Source organism: Athene cunicularia (genome assembly GCF_003259725.1).
Source record: "Athene cunicularia isolate RWA chromosome 2 unlocalized genomic scaffold, athCun1 chr2_part1, whole genome shotgun sequence".
Classification (NCBI taxonomy): domain Eukaryota; kingdom Metazoa; phylum Chordata; class Aves; order Strigiformes; family Strigidae; genus Athene; species Athene cunicularia.
In genome coordinates, this window is record NW_020799095.1 from 16,322,473 (window position 1) to 16,347,431 (window position 24,959).

Below are 24,959 nucleotides of genomic sequence, written 5' to 3' on the forward strand. Positions count from 1 at the left end.
TAATTTAATCGTGTTAATCTTTTCAACTAACATCATTAAACAGATCCAAACTCTACAAAACTAAGGCTAACTGTAAAAGTTCATCTAAGTAGCATCAGTTGCCCAATTACTGTCATGAAGACTACAGATGTACAAGTTTTTGCAGGAGACAGCTGAAGTATTTACATACACTGCAACTCTGCCGCTTGCATCTATATTGCAGAATGTTAATTTCTTAAAACATCTTATAATTTGACTATAAACTATCACTTTTGCAAAGAGTCACTCCTTTTGCACTTCAAATTATGCATTCACATCTCAAACGAATTTGTTTAATTATCCAGTGAAATAAAATTCAATTAAACAGTTTAGGAAATATTCATACACGTAACAGTCACTAAAACAATAAAAGAGGGTTTTCTCTTCACAGGATGTTTAAAGCACCCTTGGGTTCTATAACTGCTGGTGCCAACCTGAGCAATTCTGAGTATTTCATTTGTATCTTTAAATCACTATTTCCATGAAGCTTACGGGGTTCTGTGTGGGGTTTTGTGGTTTTGGGTTGGGAGTAGTTTTTTGGTTGTGCTTTTTGGGGGTTTTCTTGTTTTGTTTTAAAAACAACACATCTCCCTGATCATCAGATTTTTCTCACATGCAACATACATAAACCAGTATCAAAATAGCTTGATTTAAAGAGGCACTGAAAAAACAGTTAATTCCCTTACTTTTATGCGTGCAGTCTGAACTAGGCACTTGCATCACTGACATATCACACTGCACAACAGCATTTTTTCCACTATCTAACCAGAGAAATTCTCCTTATAAAATGGCATGCAACGACAACTTAAATGAATCTCTGATATTTGAATAAAACTCTCCAATGAATAACACTACTGTGCAGCTAAAATCTGCCAGTCGAATTTGGATTTAGATGGATGGCCTATTAAAACTCCCCATCAGATAGATGAATTAGTCCACTTTTAAAAAGTTAAATGGTGAACTAAACTTTCAAAAAGCATGAAAGAACAAGTTTATCGAGTCAGTATATTCACTTCTGTCTCAGTTTATGCTAATGTAACAGAAACCCTATTCAAATGTTCACAGGATCAAAGAGCAAGCTGGTAATCCACAAATCTGTTACTTCTGACTCAAGTTAAACATTTACGGAAACTACTGCCACAGGAGTAAGACTTGTCACCACTGTAACATTAAAAAAAAAAAATCAGTTCAGAAGTACTCTTCCCACTAGAGGGAGACAAATGATCGCAAAAGCATCATCTGCAAGCTCTGCTCACTACAGAAGCAAAACCCGTGTTAACAAAATTGAATGGCTGCAGTGTCAGAGGAGCAACCGATGAAAGACTTGACACAATGACTACGGCATGTTTCTCTTGTTCAGCACGTTAATATTAAATCTTTAAACAGTCGGCAAGTGCACTGCTGCTAGAGAGCTTACACACAGATTAAGCACACACAGAAATGGGAACATGTAAGACCAAAAAGCATGCATTCTTTTTATTTACACAGGTATATCTTTTTATATTCATAATGCATAAGATCAAGATCAGAAATACCTGTATTATTATTTTCTAGATAAAAACACACTCAGTGTTTGATTCAATGCTCTTTGATTTTTCCAAAATTAAAATATATTCAAATAAAAGCAGCTTACTAATGTGACTCAATATACAGTATGTACCAGTGAACAAGTTATCCCAGTAGGAAGCCAAAGGAAAAGCTGCAATCCTGAAAGCAACCTGAAACAATTCTGGAGACCATGCATCACATGTCATCTTATTAAGTAAAATAATCAGTGAGTAATTACATCATTATTTTAACAGTGTTATATTAGCAGAGTCACAAGCTGTATATACAGCATGAGTGTGCTATCAGGGAATATCACCCTGGTAAAAACAAATTTACTCTGAAACACTAGCAGCTGTAAGAAAGAGATGTGACTTTACAATAATTCCACATTTACTCTGATTTCTCACACAGAGTAGCAGCAGATTAAGTTAAATCTTCACATTCTTTAAGAGCTAATTTAATGTTATTGGGGCGGGAAGTAGAAATGGTTTAACCAGCATGAAAAATGCTACAGAGGAATACTAAGTTTTCCTGTAACTGAAAACACAGCCCTTTTCAGAGGACTAAAACGAGTGTGCTACTTGAAGTGCAGGAGAAGAAAGGGGAGAACAGGCAATTCACTTATCCTCTCCCTAAACTGGTCTTGTCAGAAGAACTACATACTGCATTAAGCTGCCATTGGATGAGAGAAAAGATCAACCTAAAAGTAATAAAGACTGAATTTGTCCCAAGTTCTACAATACCTTAAGCTCTGACAAGATGGGTTAAGTAACACAACTTAATAGTAATAATAGTCATAACATACAAAGTGTGCACTAGAAACTGTGGGGCTGTAGAGCACATTCCCTGAGCACAAACACTAACCAGCACAGAGCTGTGCATCTTGAAAATATTATTTTTCTGTGATGGTGGCAATGACAACCTGAGAAAACTATTCTGCAGAGCCATTACTGCATTGAATACAAATAAAAATACAGATATTTTACTCCCCTGTGATAAAATACTAAAAGAAAACCCCCATCCACAAACCTAAACAAATAGAAGCTTTTATAGACAAGAGTGTTGTAACATGCCATTAGAAGCTGTTTCAACAACTCTAACAGCACATTATCACTTTATGTCTTGAATGCATTTGTTCCACCTATCTTTGGTAGGAAATGAGATGGCTATCTTGTAAGAAGGCAACGACTGTGTATCTCCTGAGCAGTAAGGTCACTGTAGGAAAAGTCAAATCTCTAGTATGTTGTGGCCATTACAGTCTGAAGTGCTACAAACACTGGAACTCACCTGTTTTAAAAACTCAGTAAAATGGGAATCTCTTCACCACTTAAAAACTGGCAGAGCCCAATATTCAAATTTCATGGAACACATTGTATTACACCCGAATAGATTGTTTAGTATGCTATGTTCTTAAAGATTGACCTACTTTTAAGATAGTTTCTTCCTTAACATTTTCCCCAAAGAGCCTCTAAAGGCAGCCCAACTCGGCAAAAAGTGACAAGAGAAAACAATACTTCCACTGCCCAGAATTCTAGGTAGGAAACAGAGATCAAATAATTAAGAGTGGGAGGGAAACAGTGATTGGGATATAGGTGTGACATTATCTGTCAACAACTATCCTGTCAATATTAAGAAATCAGTGTTTCTACAGACATTTCGCAATTATACAAACTACTCCTGAGCTATTTATGAAAACAAAGGACTGATAAAAATCAGTAACTAAAAGAGGAAAGTAGCCTAAAGGCATACAAATAAACATGAATAAAAAGGGATTAAGAAAACCATGTTTTAGCAAAATACAGAGCTTTTCCATCATTAATCTACTTCCTGCTTGATACACCGTACCACAGTAAGGTAACTTATATACTATGACTCCTAACCACACCATATATGTTCTGTTCAATTATAAAAATACAAGGTAGGTTAAATAATGTATTTGATCAGAAGACAAAGACACAAGTCAGATACCCGTATCATTTGCTCCACAGAAACCGAGTAAGATTTTTAGAAAAGGGGCAGATTGCAAGTATTTTGTATAAAGGGGTTAATAACTTCAGGGCCCCCTTAGCACAATACAAGCGGTAATAAACAAATAGTACTTCCCGATACATTAGTAGCATAAAGAACTCTGCACACAATTAGAATCAAATGCATGTGTCTGTACAAGTGTATCCACCTCCTTTGCTCATGCAAGTGCTGCTTTTTAAATACAGTATTTTGCACAACTTTGTTTTTAGAGGGCTCTTTGGACAAGCAGAAATATTATCTGTGCAAAAAATTAGTTTATTTTTAATACTGTGCAGGGGTTAAATGTAGCTTAGCTTTATTTTTAACAGAAATAAAGATTTCCATCACTTACAGTTTCTTCAGACTACAAAGGTATTGGCATGTACTGTTTACAATAATTATATTTTCTTATATGGGCTATTTTGTTTCATTAATTAATTTCTTTAGCCTGATATGCTCTAAAGTATATTGAAATATTTAAGTAAAGGTTTAAGGAGTTCTATTAAGTTAAACATTTTTAAAAACAGAAATCTTAAATTCATAAACTCCACTTTTTACCTATTTATGTATCAAAAGTTTAGAGTATAAATAAAAATCCATCTGTTTGTGAGAAAAGAGCACTAGGAACAAAAGAATAAAAAACCCACAGAATTACTTAGTTAAAACAATCAGTCTGTAACTTATAGGCAAAAAAACAACAAGCCAAACCAAAACAACGTAGCTCCTAAGCACAGGTGAAGATTCCACTGTTAAATAAAATACAAATATATTTTGATTACCTAGCCTTTCAAGGTTATCCCTTGTAGTCTCACATAAAAACATCCAAGTTAATGCACTGTTTAGGTTTATTGCCAGTAAGTTACATCACATGAAGCTGACTAGATAAGCTGGGGGGTTGGGGGGGGGGAGTGGTTTTGGAGCATTTGTTTTGGTAGTTGCTGTTGGGGGCAGGAGTTCCTTTGTTGTTTTTTTGGCTGGGATTTTTTAAACAAACCACAAGGAAAATAAAACCTAGGTACTGTAGTCCAACTGAGCACTGCATAACTGCTGCTCAGGAATCTTCAAATCAATCTATTAACACACTGTACATGTTCCCAGCAATGATAAATCATATAATCACTTGACCAACTGCTGTTGTGGTAGAGAGACAAGGAGAGCAAGAAGGGAACTCATGTTTAAAACTGGAAACTTTTAAGAGAGAAAGCTGTACCTAAAGTATGGTTTACTAAACTTTATGATGAAAAAGTTAAATTATTGCACCCGATTTAGTAGATGCTTGTTTAATTGTCAAAACTAACACCCAATTTATATTCTGCTTATGTATATGGACAAATGGAAGGCTTTTCAACTCAGCAGATTTGCTTTTTTTTTAAACAAGTGAAAAAACAGAGAATAGAACATAAAAGATGTATAATAAGACAGTGTCAAAGACCTGAGAAAAAAAATAATTGCATGAGTTATAGAACTTATATAGCACTCTAGACAGGTGAAGAGCTGCATCAGCCTCAGATTAGATGTCTAGTTACAACTCAGCTAAACACAGGTGAGTTCTTCACACTGCATCAGAACTTCAACAAAACAAGGCCAAAACAAAAAACCCACAAACATTGCTGAAATTAAATTCTAATTGCTAAGTTCTGATATCTAAAAGGCAAAACTGTTTCTGATTATAGAAAGTTACAGTAAAATGTAAGAAAGTATCGAGACTTTTTTGTTCCTATAGAGTCTAACTTGCTGGACAGCTGTCAAAATCCCATCTGACAGATTGTTCTAAAATGGCATTGTAAAGCTAACATTGATTAGAACTGACAGTTTTACTTTCAAACCTTTCTTTAAATGAGAACCTCAAGTGATAGTGAAAGGTATCTAATGTAGCTTATTCAGATTTATTCAGCAAGCTTATGATTCTGCATATCCATGAAATGCCTACTTTTAAGTCTTTTATTCTCATCGCATTGATTTACGCTATCTTCCCATCTACTTGAAATTAAAATCATTCTTTTATTTAGAAAAAAGGGTTTTCTACAAAAGATCTTTTTTTCTTACTCATTCTAGTCCATTTCACTACCACTGTTCAACAGTAAACTACAAAGCTTCAAGTTTCAAATTCCCTCAACAAATTCCTATTAAAGGTGTACCACGCAGAACTGTTGACATATACATACTAGTACTCAGAAATAGCCTATTAACTGCTGTCCACAGCTAGATTATATAGGCTTCATTACTCCAAATTTGTCCATGTCACCACCTCCCTCCCACATGTTTTTAATCTTCCCCTAAAAGTTGTTTTTTAAAAAAACAGCAGTTTAAAAATAGATTAGGTCCAAGTTTCTTGTGTTTTTATATTAGATTTCCTCCTCACCATATACAGAATTCCAAATTAAGCTTGCTTTGGTTTAGATTTTTATTTCCACTATCAATTAACACTGTAAGTTGATTTTTAGGTTTGTGCTTCTTTTCCCTTTGAAAATCTTCAGACCTTTGTAGAGTGACTAGTTACTCTTTACTCTTTAAATGCCCTGGCAGTACTATTCTCTGTTAAGTCTTGATCTTTGCTTTTAATACCAAAGCTTTTTTACCATTTTCAATACCCTGTGTCCTATACAGTTATCCCTTAATGGGAGTTTTTTGGAAAGTCTTCCTCCATTTTAAGTTAATATAAGCAAACTTTAAACTACCAACTACTTTCCACTATGAACTGCACAGCTAAAATGTCAAACATCTGCTAACAGTTGTCATCGATTATTTTACCAAGTCTGGTACCAAAAGGTTTAAATATTTTAACCATTTTACAACATAAAAGAAACAGTGGCAGGAGGTTAATAGGAACTGACCTATTCTAGTGTAAATGTCTATCTAACTGCTGAGGGGTTTTGATAGCTGATTTTCACAGTTTAACTGGTTCTTGAAAAAGGAGGATTACAGACATTGTGAGTCAGCTTTAATCAGTTAAACAACTAACCTTTTGCTCTGTTTGCAGTTGGTCACATCTCTGCTTTTCATGGTTAAGTTCTTTTTCCAGTCTTTCAACCTGATCTCTGAGTTGTGCCGTTTCCTTTTCCAGAACAGAAGTCACCTTTAATAGCTCTTCTTTTTCTTTTATAATTTTTTCAATTTTAAACTGTAAAAACAAAAACATTTGTGTTTGGTAATTTTTCTCCCCTGCAATCCTACCAAATAAGTGGTTAACAAATTATTCCGTTGTTAGAGTGGAAACAAAAAAATGTGTGTCCTGCCTAGGTTATTTTACAATTTTCCCCTTATTCCCAGATTTCTGAAGTTTCACTGCTTTAACTGAACAGCACTGCATTACCATTAGACAGCACACTTTGCAGTGTCTTGATTTATACTCAAGTTTTCCCTCCTTAAGTGCCTTTACTGTTCCCAAGTGACAGAAACTATGGAAGAGCTAATTATGATAATGACAGCTTGGTGAAAAAATGGCTGCTGAGTGTAGAGAGACACAAACACACACATTCTAAAGCAACGTTTGAGGAATTTAAAAAAAAAAAAAAAAAAAAGAACACACACAGCCAAAAGCAAGGACTGGCATATGAACTGAGTCCTTTCAATACTTAAAGGGGGCTTATAAGAAAGATGGGGACAAACTTTTTAGTAGGGCCTGTAGCAACAGGACAAAAAAGAGGGTAAATTCAGACTAGATATAAGAAAGACATTTTTTACTATGAGGGTGGTGCAACCCTGGATTGCCCAAAGAGGTGGTAGAAGCTTCATCCCTGGAAACTTCAAGGTCAGGCTGGACTGGGCTCTGAACAACCTGATCTAGTTAAGATTTCTCAGCTTACTGCAGGAGGGTTGGACTAGATGACCTTTAAGGGTCCCCTCCAACCCAAACCATTCTATGACTCAACGAACCAAGATAATCAAAAACATTTCAAAAATTCTTTTCCTTTAATTTTAGTACTACAAGTACATATCTGAAAAGCAAGAATAACCCAGATAAATCTCTGTACTGTCTCTTATCCCTAAATTTTGAAAACTGTAAATTGAATACATGCATGTATGTGCCTAGAGACAACTGACAAAAGGATAACACCTGACCGCAAGGTAAGGAAACTGTACTGAGCAATTTTCCAATAAGCAACTCATGTAATCAAGTTGGTTTGGTTTGGGGTTGGCAGTTTTTTGGGTTTTTTTGGTTGGTTGGGGGTTTCTTAAATAGTTTTCAGCCTACAAAATATCAACAAGCAAATGGAAACATCTTGACTCTGGATGTAAGCATACAAGTCTAACCACATCCATCTAGCAAAGAACATGACACATAGGACACTGCTTTAAATAAAACAAGAGCTATTCTAATATACTTAGGCACCTGCCATTATATAGCCTAGTTTCCAGGGCTCTTCAGTTGTGCACAAATAAAAGTATACTGGTTCTGTTATTTTTTTTTTCCTTACAAGCACCATTTCACACAAAGGGTGTCTTCCCCCCTCCATTTAGTTGGAGAGTACAGATGGGAGAGATGGGCAACTATCTGTTCTCTTACGGTTTCCCAGTCTATGCTTAGTGCTGTAAGCAGTTTAAAATCTTTACTCATTTAACCTGCAAACGTTCTAGCTCCAATCAAATATTGGAGAACAAGCCAGAAATATACACATCACACATACACAGGGTTTTTTCCTCCTACCTGTGAATATGTGTATATATAAAAAAAAAAGATAACATTTTAAGAATGTTGAATCAAACCTCAAGTAGTCCAGCTTTTGTGGTCACCACTAACATATCAGAGTTTCCTTCATCTTCCATAGTAAGCAATTCTTCAACAGGGGAAGAGGTACGAAACTGGAAAGGTGTGCTTGCTCCACGGATTTCTCCTTTATGAGTCACGTAACAGAACTGGTAAAATTCTCCATCATCATTTGGTAAATAATATCCTATCAAAAAATAAATTCATATTTGACAAACACACAAGCCTCCATCTGGAAAGAGATTATCAGATCCTGTCTGTCTTACAAATTTCATGCTCATTACCCTCAGTAAGGCACAGATAAATCATCAAAACAGCAGAAAGGAAAAGTCATCCTATTTAGTAACTTTCATCCCCCAACAATTTCTCCTAGCTTTTAAGATAAATGGCAAAACAGTGTTGGTTAATAGGTGCTGTACATACACATCACCTTACATACATTCGGTAACAGCTGCTGTTTACATATTTACGAAACAAATAGAATCATCAGCAATCAGACGCCCTGAAGCTAGATCAGTACCACATTATTATGTAACTGTTATGCAATCACAGAAAAAAAGGGTAAGCAATTTTTTGGCCTTGGAATACCTATAGAACCAAAGACAACAGACAAAGGCAGAGTAACATGCAAGAGTAACAAGACATCTGCAACTTTACCACGATTCATTTTTTTCATGTTCTTTGTGGAGTAACCACAATTTACTTTTGCTATTTTTAAATGCCAAAGCACGGGAATGCTCTGCATGGATGATACAACATTAACAAGCTGCAAGTATGGAGAGAGGGGCAGGAGGAGTTTAACAAAGAGCTTTTTTTTTTAATTGAAAACAAAATTCTTCTAGACTTTGCCAAGTAAGAATAAGTCATCTTTCTTATAGCTATATAATACTGTGTGCTGCCAGAAAATTATTTCAGAAGAATTTCTGTGTGACTATTCAACTAAACTGTTGTGCACTAAAGCTTCAATATCAAGCCTCTTGCATCACCTGGATTCACCTGGTAATATCTGTGAATGTTTCATTTCCAGAAGTAATGGTATTTTCACCTGTATTAGTAAATGCAAGAAACCACACCTTAACCAGTTTAATGATTAGAAAAACAATTGATTTTACTCAGAACACCTAATTATCAGATACCCTAGCCAGCTTGAGGATGATATTAGCATCATAAATTCTAACCCAATGTTCAATCCAGCAGGTGGTGTCACCCATTTCTGTTCATAGTTCACCACAATTCAGTCTGCTCCCTTTCCAATTTTACCATTAATTTCTATTCACCAACTTTTATTCCCTATTCCTGGAAGACTTTTCCCAATACTCTTAGCTGGTTTTCTTACAAACGGTAAAATGTTACATGTGCTATTAATATATGGACAGCACTTGTATCAAGCATTTCATGTTTCCATCAGTCTTTATTAATTGTAGCTCAGGCAATAGTATCTTAATCTCAAAACGTCAGGATTCTGTGCTTTTGGACCTGACTAAACTTTCATATATAGCACTGCAGTTCAGTTTACCTGACTCAATGCTTAAATACAGTGACACTATGTAGAAATTAATTCAGAACAATCTTTGCAGCTCCAGCAAGTTTTAATATTGGTTGAGACAAAATGATTTTAAAACTACTTAAAGGCTTTTTTCTTGTATCTAATATACACTGAAGAGAAGAGATTCCTGATTATTTTCTTCCAGCACACCTACTTGATCATAAAAAAAAAAAAAAAAAAAAATGTAAAGCATGCCTCACAACATTTAGTATTTATCTCAGTTAATTAAGCTCCTGTAAGCTCTACTGATCTCATCTCAGCAGCACTAAAATATCTTGCCAAACACAACTAGGAGACTGTCTGAATGAAGATTAAATCTGGCAGCTCTGTAAAAGTAGAGGACTGTCAGCATGGAATGCAACAGATAAGACAGAATTACCAGGTCTCTTCACATGTGGTAAAACTTCTAAGTACAAAGGACGGATAATAGCATGTAGAATCTTAGGTTTCTAGGTCACTTTTAATTTGAGTCCAACCCAATTTTATTCTTTCAGGGAATTTTGGTAACTGTAAAATAAACTAATTACTTCCAGTTCCTACAGAGCGCACATACTTTTCAAGATTTCAATGTTATAAAATGATCTGATCTCATGGATATGATCATCATTGACAGTACCAGAAAAAAATACTTGGTGCAAGAGAAAGAATAGTAAATTCATCCAAGCTATCACTATTTGCAGCTTTAACACGACAACAAGCTAACACAATAGTCATTTCAGGATTTCAACTATTCTTCTTTCTACATATTTTAAGCAATAAACACACACAAAGACTAAGCTAACTCTGGAAAGTAAAAAAAGAACATATGACAGTATATAAAATTCTATTAGTAAGCAAAACAGCATTAAAAGGGTTTCATAGAGGTGCTCTTTTAACTTTTTGAATGTGTGTAGATTTTTGACATTCATAACGTCCTGTGGTAAGAAATTCTGCATACTGAATGTTATACAAGTATCATCTCTGTCACTTGTTAGCTTACATCAATGGCTCCTACTTCTTTAAAAATGAACAACGGATAACCCACTCACGCCATGGGTTTTACAGACATCAGTCATTTCCCATTATTTCCCTTTCCCAGGCTGAAAAACCTGGCAGAAGGAAGTTCTGAAGGTCACCTTGTCCAACTTCCCACTCAAGAGACTGCCATTAGCACCAGTCTGAAACTACCATGACTATGACTAAGCAACTGTGTGGAATTCCCATCCTTCCAAACTCAGGATACCTGTTCAAGTGCTGCACTACAGCCTCTTGGTAAAAAAAGTTCTTCCTAATGTCAGATGTAAACTCCCCCAGGCCACAATACATAGCCATCGTCCCTTTTTATATTTAATGAAAAGAGCATGGCTCTTAATTTTGTAACTCCACACCTTTATACAGAAGCTAGTTCTTACTTTGATCTTCCTCGTGTGTTGTTAATTTGTCATGCTGGATCTTTTTTGAGATTGTGAAGGGGAGGGAGAGGATCTGATCTCCACACAGTGTTGAAAATGCAATTATACTATAAATTTGTACAGCGGTGTAACATTTCCTGGTTTGTTCTTTATTCTTTCCTTAAAAAATTCAGTCATTTTAATTAATTCCTCACTGTCAGAAGGTCCTCTGCAACTCTCTTGACTGCTCTAACCCTTCACCAAACCATCATCTACATTACTATTTGACAAAAATCACTTTACAATGAGAATGATATTTAAAGTCCAGAGACTAAAGGCAATGTAAAGACACAATATGTTAAGAGATACAAAGATTAAAATACCCTGTTGATGATTAAAGAAACTAACTTTCTGTATTTTAATGGTTTCCAGCAGAGCTGCTCTATGAATCATGAATGATGTCCATTACTATGTAAAAACATACCAAGTCACATACTTGCCCTTACAGTTTCCTTGACATCTAACATGACTGAAGTTCACACACTGAGGCATGGAAAATTCTCCCCCAATTTAGTTTGTAAAAGTCTAGAACTGTTACACAACCCCCAGCATTGTAATGAACTGGTAAGTATTTAAAAAGCTGTATAGGCTGGAAAATAGAGTTAGATGCTGCTTTATATTCACCTTGAAAAGTCAGCACACAGTTAACAGTTGATCCTTCCACATAATTTTCTGGCATAGGTGACCAGAGAAATGTGTAATAGTCTCTTGCGGTACTCCAACCAACCTAATATAAAATAAACCACAACAAAAATGAGAAAGAGAAAACATTTAAGAAGAATAACTTCTTATACAGTTAAGATAGCATGGTCTGGCCTTTACAACATACTATAATATGCATATTTCCACTTCAACATGCAATAAAAAGATACTTAATGTTTACAAATCAGGAAGATTTTAACACGCATGTCAAAGATTTAGTATCAATTTTGTTAAGGTTCCTATCTAAGGCAATAAATGGGTCTAAGGCAATAAAAGGGTCTATATAAATTAAAACACCAGTTTTCACTATATATTAAACTACAATTTGGTAGGTTTGGTTTTTTTTTTTTTCATAAAGATACACATTACTGTATTAAAAACACACAAATACTAATTCTGACTTTTATAGTGAAATTTTCTTGGTGTAAGTTCTGTCAATGCTATTTCATGTCCATAATCCAACAGGTTCATCAGAAAACAAAAAGGAGAGAAAAAACAGCACTCATACTGAAAAGGTCACATTTGACAGGGCTAAACTAGCACCTTTTGGACTCTGTGATATCTAAAGACCAGCATTTCACTGGGATGCTAATTCTCTCACACATACATGCTATGTCTGCACAGAAGAAAAAAAAAAAACATGAAAATCTAACTCAGCTAAATTAGTGCAGTGTTCCCACTAACTTCAATAATTATCTGCTTTCAGACTCTTCTAAACAGTGTAGTTCTATATAATAAAAAAGGCTATCCTCTGAAAAAACATACTCCAGGCAGCTTGAAATACAGGCATCTAAACCTGAAACCCAAAGCAACTACTATAAAGCAATGGATATTAATAACAACATAACAGTCAAGGAGAAGAAGAAATGTATTTATTTTATTCCACTGACTAAAAAAAAATAAAATACCAAAACCACTGTCAAAAGCTAGGTGTAGTATGATTTATCAATAACTGGGTATACTGTCTTGGAAAGAGAAAAAAGGACAAATTGTTTACTCGATTTTATCAGGAAAGACAGCATTTCAAGAGGAAGATAAAAAAACACACACAAAAAAAATGGAAAGATGAAGTTACCAATTATAATTTCTATTAGTCCATTAGAAAAGACTTCTAAACTTCATATCAAATCCTCCTTTATAAAGGATACACTGCAATAGTGTATTTTTAAAGCACTAAGAAATGGGGTTTTAAGAAGTTGTCAGTTTTAAAAAACCAAAACAAAACACATGTTTAGATAGACAAATAGAAATGGAAGTCATTCAATAGCAGCTATGCACATATACAGGCATACATTTCATATATGAAAATTCATAATTAGCATTAGTAAAAAAAAGTTCTGAAGATATTATTTCCATAGATCTCCACTGCATTTCTTCACTTTGTATTATAGTGTGGGAAAAGCTAACGTTTGGAAAAAAAAATAACTGGCCTTAGATGACCAGACCTTTTTCATATTCTTAAAAAACAAGGATGACCAACTGCAAAAACAGATGAAATTGTTATTTTGCTAAGGACAATCACTTCTTTAAGGCAACATTCTTTAGAGAGCAGCATTGCAGACTCTTGATGCATCCACTAGAATGGAATCACCTACTACATGTTAAACCTATTCTTAGTCATAATTTTGAAGAATTCTGTATCTTCTACCAAGGAGCTTTTAAATATGTCAATGAAATGAGATTTCCTGGGGTTGTTATACCCCCACTGTTAAGTATCTCGGAAATAACAATGAAAGCTCTTCCAGTAACCTGAGGAGGGACTAAAAGCAATTTTTCCTCAATAGAAGTTCAGGGGGAAAATATTTTGCAAGTTTTTACATTAGCCATGTCTCCAAATCTAACTCAGATGCTAATATCCCATTTTTGCTGAACCTGCGTCTACCTCAGAAAAGGGAAGCCAATGCCGTTACTTGCCGCCCTAAAATAAAGGCGGCAGACAGCTTTTTAAACATAGTTCTCAATGAATGAAAAGTCCCCAACTTGTTTTCATTTCAGAATGGAAAGTGAATACTATGTTCAGAACAAATACTGTACAGAACTGAAATAATCTTTTCACCCTACTCTTAGTTTTCAATTCTGTTTAAAAAAACCAATCACACCGATTCTGACCCTATTTTCAGGAGTAAAATAAAATTCCTTCTGATAACTAACACTTTGGAAAACGCAGACAGAAGGAACAAAATCCAATTACTATAAAACCAAAAGTGGCCCCTCTAGAACATCAACTCAACTTCCGATTTAATTTTTCTCTGGGATTGTAGCATTTTAAATTGTTTTTTAGATCTCACAAGCTGATTTTTAATTTAATAATCTATTCTGAAAACAGAAATTATTTTTATTAATACTTTACCTATAACAATAATCCATATAAGGATTATTTTTTTTTTAAGGTGATTTAAAATTTTAGTAATACTGATACAAACTAAAAAAGTAATTAGGTACAGAACAAAGTAACTCTGTTTCTCAACAGGTGCCATATTTTCAAGTGTGACTCTAATCTGTGGGCTACTGGTAAAGAGAGAACTGTGACACATCAAGAGCTAGTGGGCAACAGCCAGGGAAGTTTACCCCACACGTATTTTATCCAGCAATTTCCCCTATTTCCTGTCACCCATCACCCACTTCCCCTTACCAAAGCTTCCCATCTTACACTCTTATGATCGTGACAATTCATTTATTTCTTAATGGGGCACATGCAAGTTATCAGTAGGTGTGGACTACTCAATGGCTCTTTCCACTGCACAGGATTTCAGAAGACAACAACAAAGTAGTCTTCCCTGCTAGAGGCTGCACACATCAAAACACAACAGTGCAGAGAAGGAAATACGAACAAATCTCATCTTCCTTGCAGTTCCATACAATTAAAACAGGAAAGTTTATGGATTCTGCAGCAAAACAGGTTAACTTAGTAACATTATTTATAGTCTTTCCTACTTAACGATGATTAGCATTAATTTCCATAGGATTATTTCTTAAATAACAGAAACATAAAGCAAAACCAGAGTAATGATATGCTGGAAAGAAAATATAGATAAAATAAAGTAATGGATGTTTTAGGTCTAGGATTTAGATCTTTTAAGAAAAAAAATAATAATCTATCATCGTGTTTTAATAAAACCTTTATTTTAGAATTTTCTATCTATTGACAATATTCTCTTTATTAAACCTAGTATGAAGTACACAGTGATTCAGAAATACAAAATGCTCCTACACTGTCATAACCTTCTCTAGAGCAACAGATGATACTATCACAGCTATAAGACTATAAATAGACATTGGATGGCTCAGCAATTATCTCAATGTGACCTCTGACAAAGATATTTCTTTCAGCTCAGAAGGAAAACTAATAGTTGCCTAAAAATAGGGTTAAAGAAATTTTAAGATTGCTTAAGGGAAATAAAAATTGACATAAACAAAAACTAACGGTAAAAGTGCCAGAGGAAATCAACAAAAAGTGAAAATGATGACAAGAAAGACAGGAATATGTGTCAAAAGTCCCACTGTGATTTTACAGGGGGGGAAAAAAAAAAAAAAAACAAACAACCACAACCCACACCACAACTGCATCTCTGGAAGCAATATGAACAGCATTCTCATCAGGCATATTAGCTTGGAAAAAATATTTTCATTTTAATGAAAGGAATCAGAAAAGTTAGACTGTTTCTCTGACTGCTGATCAGAGCAACAAAACTTAAGACAATTAATACAGGCTATCTTCCAGGTTAGTCTCCAGAAGGAGAAAAGAGTCCAAATCACCCACAAAAACCTGTTTATTGTGAAGATTGTACCTGGACTACTACACTGACAGGAGAAAACTTGCTATTTAGGACAAACGTCTTGGTAAGGATTTTGTTATTTGTTTGCTGTTGTGGGTTTGTTTTTTTTTTTTTTTCCTCATTAAAAAGGCCATTACAGCAACTGGTCCATACAATTCTGCTTGGGATATACTGAAAAAGGGCCAGTCAAAGCTTTTCTCATAAACATAAGAATTTGTGCTTTGTGCATCTTCCTGGTAACAGTACAGGATTCAAGAAATCAGATGATTCAACAGGTAGGTGTTGTTAAATACAGTTAGCATGGGGTAAATAGTATCTATCAGTAGTGTACACTGAAGAAAAACAGAGAATATTTTAAAGAATAAATGTATTTACTTATTGCATATGCAGTTTTAAGAAACTGCGTATTTCAGTTACTTAACTGACAATCTCTGTGAAAGCTATAGAATTGGAGGTAGCAGTACCTGAGAACAGAGTCCCCTGGCCAGCATATTCCTTAATTTCATACTTTGAAAACTTAAAGGTATGTTTTGTTAAGCTAAAAGCAGATACATTAATCCTAGTCTTTCCAGAAATATTTTCTCCATAGAAAAATGTTCAAGTAGCAGATAAAGGTTACCCTGCCACCTCATCACAAAAGCTTTTGCAGCTGATGTTCAAGTTCTTGGGGTGATGTGGTTCCTTTAACCCCATTGTACTTGCACTGAAAAAGCAGGAACACAGAATCTAGTCTGTGAAAAAAAATCCAATCCTAAATGTTTTGATTATTCATATTTCCAAGCTTATCTATACAGAAGTCTCCAGGAAAATCTCAGAGCGGTAACATAGTAGAAGAAAAATGCAGACTTTATGTTAGACCTGGAAATTAATAATTAGAAGCAGATAAATTCTCCAGTATTTCAGAATCCCTCAACATGAAAGCAGAAAGAAGTAGGGCCACTTTAGTTTGTGTCCAGACTCTCCAGTTCCCTACTGGAATGTAAATGTATGTTAAAAAGTAAATGCAGATGCTATTTAAATGCTTCATAGAACTTTTATCACAAATTTGTGTCTACTATTCTTCCCTTTTTCACATATACTCTAGTTGCCTCAAAGTTTAAAACAAACAAAACACCAACAATTTAACAACAGTAGAAAAAGGAAATGAATGGTTAGGTATTTCATTTACTAGCATCTTGCAGTATTATTTCTATTTTAAAAATAAGAAAATGTAAAAATAACAACACTGGCACAACACATCAGAAAAAGGTAGACAAAGTGCAAAGTCTTCCACTGTTACAGAGAAAAATATTCAGGCCTGTAAGAAGAGTTTGACTATTTCGACTGCCAAAACATCTGATATGACTAACTGAGCAGCTGTATTCATGAAAACATTCCAGAAAAGACACAAATGCTTGTAAGAAAGATTGTTACATTTATGTGGTGAAATTTCGGTAACAATGAAAAAGAATAGTCATTGCAAGAAATTATATCCATTATAAAAATATATTTAAAATCTGATTACATGGTTTCATCTTGTTTCCTTCATTTACTAACCAAGTTCTAGAAATTTATGATCTACTTCAGCCACAAAAATATTTATTTATATTTATAGTTACAACACAAAAGCTGATAGAACACTAGAAATTAGGGAAAACATGGGGAAATCCACATTTAATTCCTGTTTAAACCCCATGTGAAGTTATAGTCCAATTTTGCAATGAATAATATATTCAGATGTACCAAGAAACCAAACTTAAAAAAAAAAAACAAACCCAAACACCACCACTTTATTAGAATGAATCCAGATACAAATACTTTCAGATATGCTTTTTCCTTGACACTGTTAACTGGAAGAGCATTTGACTCAAAAAAAATTACTAAAAAATTAGAAAAACACTTTCAAAATGAAAGTAACTCAAGTGAAACCGTATCTAGATCAAAACATCTACAGTTTTCGTTGTTCAAAAGCTCAGTTGGAATTCCTCTAATGAAAATAACCTCACATACCAATTAAAAAAAAAACACCACCACACCAAGCAAAAAGTATTGTAAACTACTAACATAAAACCAAGCTCCAATCAAAGTGCTAAATCTGAAACAAATGCACACCAGTACTTTCTTACCATTAGAAATCTTAAATAAATGAGAAATTTCAATAGAACACGCTGTGAAACTTTCTGTGAGCCAGGAGGAGTCCAAGTGGCACAGTTTACTAGTCTAATTTAAAAACTTGGCACAGTAATGGCAGACATTACAATATCCACATTTATGCACACAAACATTACAAATTACACAAGAACTTCAGCACAAAACCTGAAGTTCTGAGGAGGAAAAAGGCAAGTGATCTGTCAAACTATACAGAAGACATGTAAACTCTAAACTCAAGTTCATCATCTGATGCACTGACTGGCTCTGTCAATACCATTACTTACAATTAATTCCTTAAAATCTCTGAAAACATGTTGCCCAGTTTAAAAACTCCCAAAATACTAACATCCTTATTTCTTAGACAAAAGAGCACATAAGACATAGATGCAACTCCCCTAAACAGAAAAAAACCCCAATGTGTTAGAATTAAAGTCTCTGCGAACCTGGTATTTGACACAATCTTCTATCTTCTTCATTTTGCTACATTTAATGCTCACAAACTCCACTCAGAAATCCATGTATTAAGTAGAAGGCTGTGCAGAAATTCCAACACTCTTTCTTTTCAGATGTTAATCACCAGAATAACCCATAAATCAAACCCTACTTTCACCTTCTCAACCCATGTTTTTAAACCAAAAACATGACTAAACATGTCTGCTACAAAAACATCACATCCAGATTATGTTATTATGTACAATGTATTACTCAAACAAACCTCACTGTGTTTAATTCTCCCTCCATAAAATGAAAAGCTTTAGTAAGTCATTACAGAGTAATCCATTCACTGAATTCCTATTTCCTCCTTTAGAGCAAAAAGGCTTATTTCAGTTTAGAATATCATAAACTACTTTTTAGTCATATAAACCAACAGTGTAGTCCCAGTGAAAATGTGGGAGTCTGGTAAAGGTTAAGATGTCTAACACCAAGTGCTCTGCAATTTGGCTGGGCAAGTACAGACAACTCAACTGTCCACAATACTCATACCAGACAGGTTTTCCTTCTACTAATAAACAGGCATGTAGTCATCATGAACGTTTTTTCTTCTTCTATGCTGCCCCAGACATACAAGCCCCTTTCTTACTGAAATGCCACACAGTGCAACTAGCTTCCCCATATTTACATTTTACCCACAGTAAATTTCCACAAAATAGCTAAAGGAAAAATCACCTGACTAGAAAAATAAATGGGAGGGAAGTACAAATTTGTGTGCCTGTCTGCATGCCAATAATGACTTACCAAATACATTACTGAGGAAAAATAATAACCATTTTATTTCACTGCATCTCCTTAACTCTCATCTGATTCATCTTACAAGGAATGTAAGCTTTTCTAAGAAGAAAGCTCTGCCTTACACCGGCACTTTGTAACATAAAAATTATTTCAAACTTCATTTTCAATTTCTTGAGTTTGAGATTAATTTGAAAAATAAACACTTCTCTGGTTTTCTACTTTGTTCAATTTCTTTCCTTTCATAACGCCTTGGTGGAGTCAGTTAACTCAATCCTGAGAGCACTTTGAAGAAACATCACTGTAAGGGAATATCACTTGGCAATTTCTTCCCTGGCCTCAGAAACTTGTTATGCAACTGTCAGAACAGGAGGATTCATTCTGCTGCATTAAGAGTGTCTCACCTATCTATACAACACATGTATTAACATCAGCAAACCAAAGAAGTAAACCCAGCAAACACCTGTTTAGCTGAACCAACTATGGCAGAACAAATGAGCCTTTGTTGTAAACACCTAATATGACCCAATTTAAAGGAAAAAAAACAAAAAAACAAAAAAAAAACCCACCACACAAACAAACCACTCAACAAACCAAAATACAAAACCAAAAGCCACACTACAACACAAACCACGAAACTCTTCAGAGTAAATATTATGTTGGTTTTGTAATTCAAAAGGTAAATTACATAGTTTAGAAAGTAATCTGGCAAAGTACCCTAAGTACTGCAAGAAGACAATAAACTAAAAGATGCAAAATTACAGTGAGTAGATAAGGCTTTGAGCATACATTATAATTACTACTGACAACATTAAGTCAGCACTATTTACATATTTCCCATGGTAAGAAACAGTTATTTTGACCCAGAACACAGGGGTCTAAGCAAAATACTATTGGGCCCAGTATCCTAGGAAGTGATTTCTCCACAGCAGCCTTGGTTTGTGCCATAACCTTGAGTTCAAGTAACATTACTTGAAAGTCACAGTAGTTCTAGTACTACTGTAGCCTCTAACAGCCTACAACAGGCACCTACAGGTAACAAGTTCTTATAAACCAATTAACAGATGGAAAAGTTAAAACATCTCATGGCAGTGAAGCTCATAGCATGCAAAATACTGATAGTTTACTGTTAACACTAACATACCGCTGATGTGATATACTTTTGAACACATGAATCATTACCAAATAATGATGCTAGATGCCAATTCTGAAAGAATCAAACTACAAAAAAAATTAAGAATATAGACATGAGGAAAAATACTTACTGAAGTATTAAATACACTTCAATAACCTTAAGGCATAGACATTTCAAAATAAGTAAACAACCTTGGGTTTTTTACTGTCTGTGATCACCTTATACCATGTGCATCTTTGACTTACCTCAGCCCAAGCCATTTAAGACTTCACTTCAGACATGACCTTGCTACCCACACTAAGATAAAAATTTGTTATACAGCAGAAGCCCTAAAGCTGAAACGTTTCTGGAATAGAAGATGGCTGCAAGGTACTCTAGACTCTATGAAAGGCTGTAATCTTAAGATGTTCCCTAATGCCCAGACCTGATGAAGTCCATCTCTGCTGAATGTTACAAACACATACAATCTTTTAACTTGGGTTATTGAGAACATATGGTATTTGTTGCAATATCAAGGAAATATCAGGATCCTAACCTATCATCATCTATCGTTGGTTATATTTCTAGCTCACAGTTCAGAGGAATATGCCAAAATGACATTGACAGAGTGCCTAGACCATAGGATCAACTTTCTCTCCTACTAGGTATAAATCAAAATAAATATAGAAACAATATGAAGTCTCTAAAATAAAACTTGCTACATATGTAAATGACTGTCCAAGGAAATGTTATGACAGATCAAAGTAACAAACTTACTGTTTATTTTAAGAAAAAAGCATGAAAATGTATTTTCAAAAGGTGGGTGGGACCTAAGTGAAATATTTATTAACTATCACATTTCATGAAAACTATGAATTAGCACAATCTTTTACTTCAAAATTGTTACCAGCCACTGACTACTTTGTTACGCCAATTCTGTCTCTGACCAAATAAACCCTAACATAGCAAATATTTTTAGAAAATTAATGACACCTGGAATTAAATGTCAAAATTTCTTGTCACATGTAACATAAACCCAGATTATTCTTCTTTTCATCTAGTATAAAAACAGTAAACAATACTGCCATAGACTTTTTGTTTTTTTAAGAAAAATATTATCTCAGTTCTTTACAACATGTCTTTCCAAAGAAGGTAAAGCAGAAACCAACAGCATCATCCTAATTCACGGATATATCAATTCTGAACACATTCTGCATTCCAATAATTCTATTCCTAACTAGTTTAACAGGACATACTGTTCACTACACATTCCTGCATCTATCATGCCCTGCAATGATGGTTCCATGCTAGAAAACGTACCTCTATAGGCACGTGGTCAATAAGACATCCAGCTGTTGCCTATACTTCATAACATGATCTGTATATATGGAGGTAATTGGTGTCTTTAAAACAATAAATAAAATCAATCTACAACAAAATCAGGACATTGAAATGACTCACACAAGTTGTCCTGTTATTTGCAGTCCAAAGGAGACCAAACAACTGAGAGCACTATAAAAAAAATAATAGATACATTGCCTCAATAAAACACAAACACCAAGCTATTTCTTATGTGTCCATCAAATCCACTGTTAAATTCTGTTATAGAAGTTCTTGACCACAGATATGTTAATTCTGAGGTTTGCTATTAAATCAGTACACTGAAAAGACAGCAAAGAAGCTGCATGTAAATACAGGTACTGCACTGTGTGACCCCCCAAATACTGAGTTGTCTCTCAAAGCAGGTACTTCTTGTGTTCAAACAAGTTACTAAGATCTTGCCAGTCCTGATTATTCAGTTCTTCTATATGTTATCAGAACATCAGATCACCATTTTTAAGTTACAGATATTAAAGATGTGGACATTAAGAAAGAAAATATTTCCTTTTCCTCTCTAGAAGCATGTTGAGGCAGTCAATACCAAAGCACGTCTATAACTTAAGTCAACATCCTACAAGAACAGTAATGCAGATTACTTAGAAAAATATACCAACTAAAACTGAGGAACAGAAAAGTTTTGATGTAATAGTTAATTAATGACACAGCAAGACCAAATCCATTAGCCTAACATATGTAAGATGACCTGCTGATATCACAGGTCTTCCCAGCATGCCAGCCTCAGCAAAATTAAATCTTCAGAAACCCAGAAAGTATTATGATCCACCCCACAAACACCCACACCCTTAACGCTACTCTCTTGAAGCAATATCTTTTATTATGCCCATAACATTCTTTCCTTGTGCCTTTGAGATATACAGTAAACCTGCCTCCCTTGTATATTGAACATCTGTCAGTCCTATTTGCACACATAGGTCCTGGACAGAGGGATAAGATCTGCTTCCTAAAAGCCAAGCAAGTTTTCCAAACACATCTGAAAATCTGGACATTATGCATTAATAATACAAAAAATATCATACAGCCTTATGATTATTTCACTTCATTGTGAAATAAAGTCACAAGATGCAGACTTCCCCCAGATAGACTGTTTTTGCAACCAGATGTAGTATACATTAATTATTTTTCCTCATTTCAAAGGTTTAGACTTGGATTATTCTAAGGGCATCTCTAGATTTTGATTAATCAGAGAAAAGCTGAGAAGAATAAAGAAGGGACACTGGTCTTAGATCATTCTGGGAGTACAGACCTCCTATGAAATCAATCAAGAATGATAAGCCTTCTCCCCTTTGACTCCACACTAGGAACCAGCAGGTTCTTCTGAAAAGAAACCCTCACTAGTGGGAAAGCTGATCTCAAATTCTGGATCCCATAAAACTACATTAAGAGAGACCTGGGCTCAGGATGTCCATGCCAAGTACTAGACTAGTACTTATCTGTAAAACTGCCTTCCCCCACCCCCCGTAACAAGCAAGGACATGACTGATCAAAACCTTTTGGAACCTGATTACAAATTACCCTCCAGAATGTCATAAAAGCAAAAAGAAATAATACCTATGAAAGACAACAGATTTGAACACTGAGTTAAAACCTGGTTTAAAGCCTCCTGCAAAGGGCAAGGAAGAAAAAAAAAAAAAAAAATGGATATATGCAAAAAGAATACAAATACTGCATATTCAGAACTTGTGCTGTGAAGGGCAACATCATCTTCATTATTGTACATCACATCCCTTCCAAGTTTTTGCCAAAAGTCCAATCCCAAAAGTAGATTTAGATACACCTAGCTTGTAAGAAAACTGGTACATCTGAAAGAATTCTCCTATATGCAACATTACCCTTTCAGTTTATCAACACTGGGTTTGCATTTTTCTATACAATAGAAAATTACTTTCATGGAAACAGTTTTAAACCTCCTACCACCACCACCACCAAGTGCCTTACGCTCAGCATCACAAAAGTTGAACATTTAGCAACTTCAATCACACTGGGAACAACAAAAATACATTTCATCTACAGCATATGTAAAGAAGTTGCAAAACCTGTTAAGTTTTAGAATTGTTATTTATTCAGAAGCACTGATATATAATCGATAATAAATTGCAAATTTATTTAGTTGGTTTTCATCCTGCTGTATGCCACAAAACCCTAGCTCATGTCTGTAGCTCCAGACCCGTTCTACCTCCCAACAAGACCTTTTTGATGCCTCTGATGGAGAACAGGAAAGCAGGACTTTATCTTGCCTTGAATCCTTATTTTAAGTTGCTTTGTAAAATATCCATGAGAAGGTAATAAACAACTGTGAAATTGAAGAAACCTGCTGTGGTACCTTTCACTGAAGCCATTATCTTTTCAATACAAAATAGAAGCCAATACTCAGCAGACACTGAAAACTGGAAACATTTGTAGAGAGGGGCGGGAAACACGAGCATTAAGTTTAGCAAATAAAAAAGAATGCATACCAGGTGGAAAAGACTGATTTAATGAAGAGCAAAATTAAGTTCTGGAATAAATACATAAATTAATAAACAACCACAATAAGACACACAAAAAGAAACTCTTACAAGTAATTTATGGCTCCTACCAAGGATTCCATTTCTAGCAACACTTTTTCTCGTAAGCTGAACAATGCTAATGGCAACTACAACAATCACAAATGCAAATGTACATGGAATGAAAAAAGACTATTAGACATGTAGTGTATACTATGGAAATACTGAAAAACTCACAAGCTAGAAATTGTCAGTATATTGCTTCTGGAACTATCAGCTTCATTTCTATTTAAAAAAGGAAACAAAGTGACAAACCAAACCCTTAAAACCTGTTCTTTGGAACTTTTTAGAAGATTTGAAAGAGAAGCTTCGATTGTCATCCCACATTAAACAGCCATGCCAATAAAGTAGGTGTAGCCTATCTCCCACACACCTTCCTAGTCCACTTGTTTCCATCACACTGATGACAGCACAGTCACCCATTGCTTCACAGTGATCAAGTTGAACCAAACCAGTTGTGAAATAAGGTGGTAAAAGCTGGGGGAGGAGGAGTCATATTTTTCTGGCAAATCACTTCCCTGATCCATTTCACTGTACAGCTGCACAAACAGCTGGACTAACAAAACAAACAGGATAATATAAAGATAGAAATAACCAGTAGCTACTCCAGACATCATGCTGCTGAAGAAATGGACTTGGACTTGCAATCTAAATGAAAACCACTCACTTAAAAAGGTACCTATAGATTTTGTTCAGTTCAATAAAAAAAAATTCTTAGCTAACTAGTTGAGCAAGCACTGGACAGAATACAGCTGAAGGCATTGGTCCCTAAAATGGAACAAAAATAAACATTAGAACCAAAAACATGA

The 24,959-nt window shown here is 34.8% G+C and overlaps 1 protein-coding gene across 4 annotated transcripts in view; it reads right to left on the bottom strand.

Moving 5' to 3' along the window:
- Positions 1-24,959, bottom strand: part of TAX1BP1 (Tax1 binding protein 1) — a 62,105-nt gene that overhangs the window by 32,551 nt on the left and 4,595 nt on the right. For all 4 annotated transcript variants that reach the window (XM_026841957.1, XM_026841960.1, XM_026841958.1 and 1 more), the window contains 3 exons: positions 11,882-11,984; positions 8,281-8,468; positions 6,536-6,694 (listed from right to left, as the gene is read on the bottom strand). In XM_026841957.1, coding sequence (XP_026697758.1) covers positions 6,536-6,694; positions 8,281-8,468; positions 11,882-11,984 — 450 coding nt within the window. The remainder of the gene's footprint in view (positions 1-6,535; positions 6,695-8,280; positions 8,469-11,881; positions 11,985-24,959) is intronic.